Genomic DNA, 12427 nt, shown 5'->3' on the forward strand with positions numbered 1-12427 from the left:
AGGGCTTGGCTTGCCCCTCCTGAAGTTCCTGGCAGGTAATCACTGTTGGTTTGTTTCCCCCCCCCCCCCCCCCCCCCATTTGGAGATTTGGATTTTGGTGTTCTGGGAATTAGGCCCACAGGGATGTCCAGGAGATTGCTTCAGTGTGAATGGAAGGTTTATTTTTATTAGTTTTAGTTTTATTTTTTTAATATTCCCGCTAGGAAGTATTCCCTGCCCTTGCCAAATACCAGGATGCAAGTAGAAATCTCGAGGCTCTTGTTTTGGCAGCAAATGGAAAACTAAACCAGGCAGCAGGTTTTCCAGAACTTATTCTGGACTCCTGGGATTTGGTAAAACCTGGTGGGGGTCACCTCGTTGTGCCCCGCTTTTCACAGGGTCGTGAAGGTTGGAAAAAGGCCTTTGGGATCATGCAGAATCCTGGAATTAACTAGGCTGAGTTAATTAATTAATTAATTAACTGTCTGTGGGATCCCCGAGTCCAGCCTGTGACCTCACCGCACCCTGTGACCCAGGGTCTGACCCATGGCACCGAGTGCCACATCATCACATCCTGCCACGTTTTATCTGCTTTTTCCAGGGTCAGGATTAAATGCAGAGAGGGAATTTCTTGTCGGGACTCAGATGTTCATTAGTTCCCATCCACATTTCAGTCCCACAAACCCTGAGCTCTGCAGCACTTTGAGTGAACAAATTAAAAACGGAGCTCTGTCTCTCTCTCTGCAAGGCTTTTTGAGGATAAATTGTGCAATTAAGAAATGTAACCTAAACTATTTTTACTTTTAACCCAATAACCAACCACCCGTGGCCCACAGTGCAGAATTTTCTGTGCAGTCACACAAAATCACCCAAACCCAAGGAGGAGAAGGAGCAGGAGGAGAAGGAGCAGGAGAAGGAGCAGGAGAAGGAGCAGGAGAAGGAGAAGGAGAAGGAGAAGGAGAAGGAGAAGGAGAAGGAGAAGGAGAAGGAGAAGGAGAAGGAGAAGGAGAAGGAGAAGGAGAAGGAGAAGGAGAAGGAGAAGGAGAAGGAGAAGGAGAAGAAGGAGAAGGAGAAGAAGGAGCAGGAGAAGAAGGAGGAGAAGAAGGAGAAGGTGAAGGAGAAGAAGGAGGAGAAGAAGGAGAAGGAGGAGCAGGAGGAGAAGGAGCAGGAGGACAAACCTGTGCCCTAAAACCTCCACCTTGCTGTTTATTTATTCCTGCATTCCAACCCCTTAAAGTCCCGGTTTCCCCCTGTGATTTCACACATTTCTGTTCACACTGCACACCCATAATCCCAGTTCCACCATTCCATCCTGGGAGCCTTCTCCACGGCCTCGGCTCGAATGCGGAGTTCTCCTGGGGGTGGGAAAATCCCAAATTCTCCTTGCCAGGGTCCCGGCCGTGCCCAGGCTCGGAGGGGACCTGCTGCTCGCCCTGCCCAGACCCGGGGGTGACCTGCTCTGGTGCCGCTGGCTCTGAGGCTTTGTGCCACCAGAAGCAGGGGTGACCCAGCTGCGCCCTGTGCGCGAGGAGCCGTCCTGACCCCGATCCTGTGTGTGCTCTGCAGCTCCGCCGCTCTTTGGGGCTTTTTCTGCTCCTCCTGAGGGGTTTCTCATGTGCACCTAATGAGGACCTCGTGGGAAGTTGCCCACGGGCCTGGTGAAGGTTCTGAGCACCCGGAGCTCCTGGTGCTGGCTGGTTTTAATTGTGTTTTCCTCATTTAGCACTCGGGCGTGTGCTGGGAGATGCCAGGATTTGGGATGAGGTGAGGCTGGGACATAAATGGAAAAGCTCCGAATTGCAAAACCTCAGAACTGCAGGAGGTGAAGGTTGCTCGCGTTGCGTTCGGGAATTCATTCTACGTCTGATATCAAAGTTGGTGACGATTTCGTTGGGGAAATTCCATCTTAGGTTGCTTCCCTGAGATCCTGAAGATCAGGTAAAATGGAATTGCATCGATTTTCAGGGAATTGGCTCCCATCTCCTGCTGCCCTCAGGTGTCTACAGGGAGGGACCTGCTCTGTCCTCATCCCAAACCTGTGCAGGTTTCCAGGGAAAGCTTTGGGCTTCAGTGGATTATTGGAAAGGTGAAGGAAGCCCTTGCCGAGGTGAAGCCACTCCTCAGCCCTGTTCTTCCTGTAGGCTTTCAGCGCTGTTCCTGAAGGTTTTATTTATTGCCTGTGAAGCTGAAGCTGCCGGAGCAGCCCTGGGATCAGGGAATGAGGATAATTAGCAGGAAATGATCCCGTGGCCTTCAGCAGGGCTGCTCTCCCATTTTGGCTGCTGCAGTCTGGGGAGGGGGAGCTCATTCCTGGCCATTCCTGAGGGAGGGGAGGTGCAGGATCAGCGGTTTCCCTCTGGATCTGCCTGGGATGGACGTGGATCAGATCCCTTGGGGCCTCCTGGATGTTGGGTTTTTCCTGTAGGGAGCCAGAATCAGTACTGAACATGGGGCACTGTCCCCTGAGACAACCGCAGAGTTCCTGATCCCAAAAAAATGCTGTTGGAAAGTGGAACATCCCCGGTTTGGGGGTGGCACAGTGTGTCAGCTGCAGGGTTCCTGTGATTGCGCAATCCAGGGAAACACAGGGGGGTTTGGGTGGGAAGGGACATTGTGGGTCATCTTATCCCATGGGATTTGGGAATCTTCCAGAGGGACACCTCCCATTATCCTGGGATCCAACCCCAATGCCCAGCCCGGCCTTGGACACTGCCAGGGATGCAGGGGCAGAACCTCTGCCAGGATCCTTTGGAGACACCTCAGGGCACAAGGAGTGTCTGGATGGGATGGAGTTAAACGAGTTTTGATGTGGGGTCAGTTCCAATGGATTTAGGGTGTCCTAAAGGAATGGATTTTCTTACGGCCAAAGTCCATATGGGAACAGAGGGATCTGCCTTCCTCTTCACCTCTGTTGGGAGCGGCGTCTTCTAAATGAAGTTTTTACTTGGTCTTCCGCCCTTTCCTCCTGAGCTGCTGCACCTTTTGGGATGTGGAATGGAACAGTTCGGGCAAGAGATTCCAGAGGGAGCCACGTGCCGAGCAGTCCCTCTGGAACGTGCTCGTGGCCGGCGTTGCTTTGGTTGCACCTGCAGAGCTTCACTTGAGGCAGCAGAAACGTTCACCTGTGAGCCTTGGGGTCTGTCCTCACCTCGCTGGAGCCGGGCAAAGGCTGGGACAGCTGGAATCTTTATCAGGGCTGGAAATGGGATTTGTAAGGCTTGAGGGATTTAATTGATTTATCAGAGAAGGGGGATTTGGTTTGTGTTTGGAGATCCCTGATCCTAGCCGCTGTTTAAAGTGAGCAGCCAGGGGTTGAGGGGTTGAAGGTCAAAGCTGGGCCGTGGGTCTGGGAGTGGGATAAAAACCTCCAGGGATGATCCAGCCAGGCTTGTGGTGGCCATTGCATCATCCCTGGGAAACCTTCTCCATCCCAGTGAGTCATTTTCGCTAAAAGCTCCAAGTTCCAACCGCAAGCCCCAGCCTCGAGGTGGGCACTGAGCAGTGCCCAGCTCCTGGTCTGCATTATTTGGGATCCAGGATGACCTGAGCACCCTGATCCTCCAACCTCACCGAGGAGCTGTGGGATCAAACTTGTTTTTCTCCACGTTTTTTCAAAAAAGTTTTTCATCGAGCTTATCAAACTTGTTTTTCTTCTTTCCTTCTTTGGCGAAGACCAAATTTCAAAAGCTGAGAGGGAGCTGAAAGGGAAGGGAAGCTGAGCTGCAGCTGGGGCAGCCAAGGATTTGGGAGCTGTGATTCGGGCTCTGATAAGGCTCCTTGTGTGGCCCTGGGTGAGCTGTTAATCCAGGGGTGCCTCCTTGTGCCAAATTGTGCCGCTGGATCCAGGCGTTTTTCACAGGCTGTTAATGTAAATAGGGAATAATTACCAGCTTTTTATGGATGTTTTGTTTATGGCCAAGGGTGGCTGTGTTGGGGGAGATGCCCATTTTCCAGACCTCCTTCGTTTCACTCCTCTGGGAGATGTTTTTTTGACTCTTCCAAAGAGGATTTTTCTTGACTCGCCGCCACCGCCGCGGTGCTCGGTGCCGCCAAGTTCAATGTTCTCCTGGATGGAATAAAATGTGTTTTATGGATTTTGATGAAACTTGGAAGTTCTTGGAGCGCTGAGCTCGCTGCGTTACGGGAAAAGGAATCAAGCTCTGACTCACGGAGGAGCCTGACCCTGGGGGAGAGGGTGGCCTTGGACACCAGGGCTTGGCTGAGTCACAGAGTGTTTTTTGGTTGTCTCGGGCACGGATTTAGTTTGGGAACGATCCCAAGGCTGGTATCAGCTGGGACCACGGAGAATGAGCCGTGGCCTCGGTGCCCCTCTCTGAATTTTCGCTCTTTGTTCCTCTCTGTATTTACATTTTTTCCCCTCACCAAACCGTTTCCAGGGTTAAGGGTTCTCTGTCTGTTCTCACTCCAGACCGAGGTGTTTGGGCAGCTTGGAAAGCACGAGATTTTTTTTTTACAGGAAAATCTGTTTCAGATGGGAAGGTTTCATTGTTCACAAAATCTGAGAGTTCAGCACGCCGAGCCCAGCGGTGTCGGTTCTGTGCTCTGGGTTTGCTCCAGGTGCAGAAACATCTCAAGGTGTAACAAAGATAATTTCCTCATCTCTAGACCTTGAACTTCTGGCATTTCATGGAATTTTTTGGAATCATGGGTGGGGTTGGGAAGGAATCAAAATCCCATCCAGAGCCACCCCATCCATGGGCAGGGACAATTCCCACTATCCCAGGTGGATCCAACCTGGCCTTGGACACTGCCAGGGATCCAGGGACAGCCACAGCAAATCTGGGAATTGCAGCCCAGGCAGGAATTCCTTCCCAAGATCCCAGCCCAATGTCCCCTTTCCCAGTGGAAGCCATTCCCTGTGTCCTGTCCCTCCCTGCCTTGTCCCCAGTCCCTCTCCAGCTCTCCTGGAGCCCTGCAAGGGACTCTGAACATTCCCTGGAATTTTCCCTTCTCCAGGGGAACATTCCCAGCTCTCCCAGCCTGACTCCAGAACTCTGGAATCATTTCCATGACCTCCTCTGGCCTCTGTCCTGCAGCTCCACGTCCTCCTGAATTTGGGCTCCAGGGCTGGGGCAGCTCTGCAGGTGAGGTCTCACCTGAGCACGGGGCCACAGGGACACAATTCCCACCTTTCCTTTGGGATCAGCCCATTCCATCCCCATGCACAACATCCCAAATCCTCCTCCTTAGCTCATCTCCTTCCCTTCCTTCTCCTCCCATCCTGCATTTGTTGCCCTGATCCAGGACTTTGCTCTTGGCCTCGTCCCTCCTGCCCAGCCCAGTCCTGTCAGGTGTAGCAGTTCTGGCTTTAATTTCCCTTTAAATTCCATAATCCCATGTATTTCTCAGCTTTCTGCCCTCTTTGCTTCCCCTTTCCCAGGGATTTATTTCCCTTTCTGCTTTGTTGCTGTTCCCTCTTCCATTAATGTTCATTCCCTTCGTTCCCTAAAGGATTGCGGATTCAAGCAGTGGAAGATAATTGCCAGGGTATTCTTCAGTCTCCTGCTCTCTCCAATTGTTCAGGTACTTTGGTCACTAATTCCCTCTCCTGGAGGATAACCTGGACCTAATTCCCAATTCTTTGGCCTCCTGGGGTTGATTTTTTTTTGGTTATGTTTTGTTTTTTTGATTTTTTTTTTTTTTGGTGGCACTTAACTGCAAATCTGAATTCCCTGGCTCAGGACTTACACCTCACTAACCTCTGCTGTGCTTGTAAACCAGCTTCCCAATGGAAAAACTCCCATTTTTCCAGTGTGGGAATCGTTTGAAATGAGAGGTTTTTTCCACCAAACCTTTGGAATTTGGATGTCAGGAGCGAGTCCAGCCTTTCAGGTGGAGTCACACCAACATTTCTGGGGTTGTACACCTGACCTGGACAATCTGCTCATCCAAAATATCTTTTACCTGCCACTGGGTTGCAATCCACAGGGATCTGTGACCTCCATGGATGTGATTCCATGGCCTCTCCCAGCTGGTCACAAAAATTGAGATTTTTTTTTTTTCTTCAGGAAAAAAAAAGCAAAACAAAACAACAAACCCAAATCCTGGAGTCCCTGAGTGGTTTGGGTTGGAAGGGACCCTAAACCCCATCTCATAAATCCCACCTGGACCATCCCAGGTCGTTCCTTCCAGCCTGGCCTTGGACGCTTCCAAAAGTTCCCCTCTTACAGAAAGAATCCATCGGATTTTTTGGAATGTTCCTCCCCCACCACCCCAAAAAAAAAAAAAAGAAAAAAAAAGAAAAAGAAAAAGCAGCCAGTGATAAACTTAAAACATCCAGCGATTTCTCCACGGATCTCTTTTTCCCATATCAGCCCCTGCACTCCAGATTTCCCTTTGTCAGCCCGAGCTTTTCCCTTTATCCCATTTGTCATGTCCCCTTTTTCTCTCTTTTCTTTTTCCCGCCCCCCCTGTTTTTTTATGGCCTCTTTAAGTCCCATCTGTGCCAGGTTTGCCTTTTAACCAGCGTGGCCGCCCCGCTCAGTTGTGGGATTGTGGCTTCTGGAGCATCTCGTTAAAATGTTCTTAAACAATTTTCAATTAGGCTTCATATTTTTCTGATTACGTTCTTTCTCCCCGCTGATTTGCCTCTTAATTATTTGCAGCTTGGTGGAGCCGGTCCCCCTTTAAGATGTGTGGATGTTTGTGTGGAATATTGGATTATTCCTAATTTTTTTTTTTTTTTAAATATATTTATATATTTTTCGCGCAGTTGTGATCGAGTCAGGGTTATTTGAGTTTCAGCTGATGAGAAAAAAGGAAAAGGAAAAAAAAAAAGTGGGATAAAAGGTGGTTTTAAAACTGAATTTTTCCAAATGGGCACGAGCCCAGGGGGGGCTGAATTTGGGATTTGTGGCATTTAGGGAATGGTGGCTCTGGAATGAAGGGGTGTCACCTCCAAGCCTTTGATGTCTGGACAAGCTCAGCTCCTGCTGGACTTGGTGTGGTTGGTTTGATCAGATAATTATGGGATGGCACGGGAAAGGGACTTTAAAGATCATCTGGTTCCATGGGCAGGGACATCTCCCACTGTCCCAGGTGGATCCAGCCTGGCCTTGGGCACTGCCAGGGATCCAGGATCCCTGGGATTGGGATCTCAGGCACTGCCAGGGATCCAGGATTCCTGGGACTGGGATCACGGGCACTGCCAGGGATCCAGGGACAGCCACAGCAAATCTGGGAATCTGTGCCAGGTGCTCACCCCCTCCCTGGGATGGATTTCCCTTTAATATCCCATCATAACACAATCACAGAATCTCAGGATCACTGGGGTTGGAAAATCCCTCCAGGATCATCCAGTCCCCCTTGGCACTGAGTGCCACATCCAGGAATTCCTTGGACACCACGAGGGATGGGAATTCCCAATCCCTGACCACCCTTTCCATGGAGAGATATCCTGGCAGGTCTCCCGATTTCCTGGGAATGAACTGGGAGAGGAGAGGAGAGGAAAACCCAAATTCCTGTCAACACCACCAATCCCACCAGGGTCACCTGGAGACCTCTCCTGTGCCATTCCCGAGCCAGGGAAGCAAACTGGGATGGTTTTTTGGGATGGAAGAAGCAGGGAAGGGCCATATGGGAAAACCAGCCATGGGAGAGAGATCTGGATCTGCCTCCCACCAGGAGAATTGTTGGAATGTCTGTGCCACCATCCCAGCCCCAGGGATGCATCCTGGATCTCTCCTGGGCCTTGTTCTTTGGGTTTAGGGCAAATTTAGGGAGAAAACTTTGGAATCGTGTTTCTTTAGGGAACAGATTTAAGGGTTGTTTTCCTTTTTTTTTTTTGTTTTGTTTTGTTTTGTTTTTTTTTCCTTAAGTGGTTTGGGGAAATATTTCCTTGGAGAGAAGTGAAAAAAACCAAAACTGTTTATTTAGCAGGTAAAGCACTTCCCAGCCCAAAAATGAACAATGCTAAATATCAGAACTCCTCGCTGCTCTGAAGAGATGACCAATTTAAAAGGGTTCTTTTTGTGGGTTGCAGCCCGCCTCACTCAGTCTGTTTTTAGTTTTTTTTTTTTTTTTTTTTTTTTTTTTTTTTTTTTGGTGCTGGGAAATGCTGCAGCCCAGCCCAGGCCTGGTAGTCCATGGTTTTTAGCTTTTGGTGCTTTTTTTAAATTTTTTTTTTTTTATTTTTTTGGGGGGGGGTTTTAATTTAGAGCAGGTTTGAACAATTCTAAGAAAAAGGAAAAAATAATAATAATAAAAAAATGGACTTTGGTCTAGGGAGCTTTTCTGCCTGAGCTGGCCTGAAATTTGAGCAAAGGAGAATTTTTTTCTCTGTGTTCAGTGCAGATAACCCAGGCCGTGGGGAGGGTGTCGGGGAGCAAGTGGAGTCTCTGATAACAAACCCTGCACTTCTCCTCCTTCCCCTTTCACTCCTGGAACTGTGAGAGCCAAAATGAGGGATGGGAAGTGATGAGGGGCGTGAGATAAATGGTGAGGGATGTGAGATAAATAATGAGGGATGTGAAATAAATAATGAGGGATGTGAAATAAATAATGAGGGATATGAAATGATGAGGGATGTGAAATAAATAATGAGGGATGTGAAATGATGAGGGATGTGAAATAAATAAGGAGGGATGTGAGATAAATGATGAGGGGTGTGAGATAAATGGTGAGGGATGTGAAATAAATAATGAGGGATGTGAAATGATGAGGGATGTGAGATAAATAATGAGGGATGTGAAATAAGGAGGGATGTGAAATAATGGATGTTAAATAATGAGGGATGTGAAATAAATAAGGAGGGATGTGAAATAAATAGTGAGGGATGTGAAATAATGAGCGATGTGAAATGATGGATGTGAAATAATGATGGATGTGAAATAAATATTGATGGATGTGAAATAAGGAGGGATGTGAGATAAATGATGAGGGATGTAAGATAAATAATGAGGGATGTGAAATGATGAAGGATCTGAAATAGTGAGGGATGTGAAGTAAGGAGGGATGTGAAATGATGGATGTGAAATAAATAATGAGGGATGTGAGATAAATAATGATGGATGTGAAATAAGGAGGGATGTGAAACAATAGATGTGAAATAAATAATGAGGGATGTGAAATAATGAGGGATGTGAAACGATGGATGTGAAATAAATAATGAGGGATGTGAAATAATGAGGGATGTGAAATAATGAAAGATCTGAAATAATGAGGGATGTGAAATAATGGAGGATGTGAAACGATGAAAGATCTGAAATAAATAATGAGGGATGTGAAATAAGGAGGGATGTGAAACGATGGATGTGAAATGATGGATGCAGGATTCCAGACTGGCTCTTTAGAGTTCTGTTTATTTTATCCAAATGATGCAGCGGTTCAGGGGCGGTGGGTGACAAGATCCCAACCCTCAGCCTTTTCCCCCTCAGCTGTGGGTTCACCTGAAGCCAGCTCTAGCTCTGGCTTCAATGCATTATTTACTTTTCATTGCACAGCATCTTATTAATCGGTATTTTACCACTGATTTTACTAATACGTTAATTTTACTGTTCCCTACAGCCTGCCATAGCATCACCATATTCACGTCACTAATTCCCAGTCTCTAAAAGTTAGTGGTGTGCCACAGTTTAAGCTAGAAGTTGTTCCTCACTTTTCTTGCATTGGAAAATCCTGGGATCTTTCCTCTACTTGTGACATTGGCTTTATCGTTTGAAAATCTTTTTGCCTGGTAAAAGCCATTTTTTGTTGGAGGTGGGTTTATCCTTTTCTCAGAGCCACGAAAACCCTTCCCAGCTCATTTTACCCTCCATCCCCTAAAACTGGCTCAGCAATTCTTCCCTCCTACATCAAAAACTCGCCATAATTTCGATATTTTTTCCCCCTTCACGTCGCACATCCGACGACTTTTCCGTTACGCGCGGCCCCTCCTGATCCTTCCCAGCGGGGATCAATCTGCACGGCTCAAAAATCCAACCCCGGCACAGCAAATCTGGGGGACGCAGCCATTTAAAAAACCAACCGTTCCCCTCCAGGCACCCCCTTCCCTGAGCTATCCCAAACTCTGGGGCCCTGTGGGACGCTCCCAGGGTTGGGACGATCCCAGTTTACCCTCGGGGTGACCTTTCCCTGGACGGATCAGCGCCGACGTCGCACCTGCAGCCGCTTTAATGAGCCCTCGCGCCAGGAGCCGCTCGGGGTCACCTGGTTCCAGTTCCGCCAGGAGCACGAGGAGACCTTGGGAACGCCCTTCCCTGCGTCCATTTCGCTTGCTGTGGATGCTTGGAATACTTTGGAACCCACATCTTTGGGGTTTCCAATAGGGAGGGGGGAAGGGGTTTGGCCGCCGAGAGACCCGGCGGCCATTTGAGATTTTTTTTTTTTAAATTTATTTATTTATTTATTTATTTATTTATTTTTAATTCCAGAAGTGCCCCGGAGGTTGCATTGTAGGGCCTTTTTCTTATGCAAAACATTAAAGTGCTGCTGCGCTTTTTTTTTTTTTCTTTCTTTTTCAAATTATAACCATATTTTTCATTAAAATCAGTTGGAGTCCCAATAAACAATCGACTCCGGAAAATTTTCCAAATGTTCGCTGCAGTGCCCGTTTCTATTTTTAATTATTTTTTTTAAAAAAATGGTTTTTTTTTTCTTTTTTTTTTCCCTTAAAATAAAAAAAAAAAAAAAAAAAACCCAAAAACCAACAAAAACACAGCTTGGCTCAGAATTTAAAGAAGAACCCAGTAAATAAAGAAAAATGCACCCATATAGCTCCTTATTGCAATATAATTAAAACCTACTGCACATGGAGTGTCAGAATCCCGAATCCCTCTGTCCCGATGGCTTCTCCCGTTTGCCTTATCGTGGGAACTCCTCCTTTCTGCTCCCAACTCTTCCCAAAGCCTCTCCCAGCCTGTTTGTACATTTGTTTTATATAAATTGAGTGCTCTGATCCTATGGAGAAAAACTCTTCAAAGCAAAAATTCCTTTTTTTTTTTTTTTTTTTTTTTCTGGGCAGAATTTCCTTCCCCGTCACTTTTTGGGGTTGTCATTTTTTTTTTTTTTTTTTGAGGGGGGTGGGGTGGGGTTGTTTATTGGCAATTCCATTGTTTTGTTCTTACCTGGTGCGATCTTTGCTGTGCTGTCCTAAAATCCCAACCCACAACTTAAGAGCAAGACCCCCGAGTTTTGAGTCAGAAGTTGTAATTTTGGGTTTATGCAAAGCCAGTAAAGACGCCCCGGTGAAATATTTAGAGTTAAAGGTTTTTATTGCGAGCTGGAGGTCGGGGAATATTTCAGGATATTCCTGCAGTGAACCCAGATGTCCAAGGAAAATCTTCATTTCTGGAAAGATCCAGGTGCTGGGACAAACGGTGGTGATGGGGAACCTGTTCTTGGTGCAAAGGAAAACTGGATGAGAGGAGGAGATGTAGAATTTATCCAGTTATCCATTTTTGTTCTGCTTTCGTGTTTTCCATGGATCACTGTGGTGTCAGCTCAGCTTGGGACGAATCCAGGGAATGAGTTTGATCTAACCCTGGGCAGGTGGGATGGAAGGTGAGATGTCCAGGTTTTAGGTTTCAAAGTGGAAAAAAAAAATAGGTTTAGATGGGATGGGAGGGCTGGGAGGGTGGGGAGGGGCTGGGCTGGAATTCCCAGATTTGCTGGAATTCCCAGATCCCTGGGAATGTCCCAGGCCAGGCTGGATCCACCTGGGACAGTGGGAGGTGTCCCTGAACATGGGAATTTAGGGATGGGATTTAAGGTCCCTTCCCACCCAAACCATTCCATGATTCCCTGTAAATGTTGACTGGGAGGATTTCCCTGGCTTCTGCCAGACCTGAACTGGTAGAATTGGGAATTTCTCCTGCCTGGAATTTCCCCGAGCCCGTGATCAGCCTCTGCTGTGGGGGCAGAGCTTTGTCCCAAGGGGTTCAGGGCATCCCCTCCCCACTGGAGCCATTCCCAATCTCAGGGGCTGCCCTGGTCAAGGAATTCCTGGAGCTGCTTCCCAGAGTCTCAGTGACATCCTGGTGGAAATCCCAGCCACGCTTCCAAAGGCAGGGCCAGGGCAGAAGGGGAAAGCTCTGGAGTCCAAGCTGGGTCTGGTTCTGCTCCCAGGGACCGATTCCAGCCATGGATGGGATAAATCCACGGAATATTTCGGCTTTTCAGCTGCTCCAGGGCAGTTCTGGTGTGGGGCAGGTGTGAGAACCATTGGAAAAGTGTGTTTTCCATGGATGGTGGTTGAGGGGGGGAGGTTCCTGCTGGATTTTAGCGAGGTTTCATTTTTCCTGAGGGACAGGGATGGAAAAGTGGGAATCTTGGGCTGAGCCCTCAGCTGGACACGACCTATTCCAAAGGAGTCCAGAAACCTGGGTTTGGATCTCCTTGATTAGAAATTGTGGCTTTAATCTGCTGGAGAAGCATCTGTAATTATCAAAAAAATGCTGATTATGACTCGTGAGGGTCCAGCACGGCCCGT

General features: G+C 47.9%; 1 protein-coding gene across 1 annotated transcript in view; it reads left to right on the forward strand.

Moving 5' to 3' along the window:
- EXOC6B (exocyst complex component 6B) overlaps window positions 1-12427 on the forward strand; it is a 247905-nt gene that overhangs the window by 81470 nt on the left and 154008 nt on the right. The window contains 1 exon segment of the mRNA XM_062493221.1: window positions 5452-5523. Within this exon segment, the coding sequence (XP_062349205.1) occupies window positions 5452-5523 (72 nt within the window).

The sequence above is a fragment of the Cinclus cinclus genome, chromosome 5, assembly GCF_963662255.1.
Source record: "Cinclus cinclus chromosome 5, bCinCin1.1, whole genome shotgun sequence".
In the NCBI taxonomy this organism is placed as follows: Eukaryota; Metazoa; Chordata; class Aves; order Passeriformes; family Cinclidae; genus Cinclus; species Cinclus cinclus.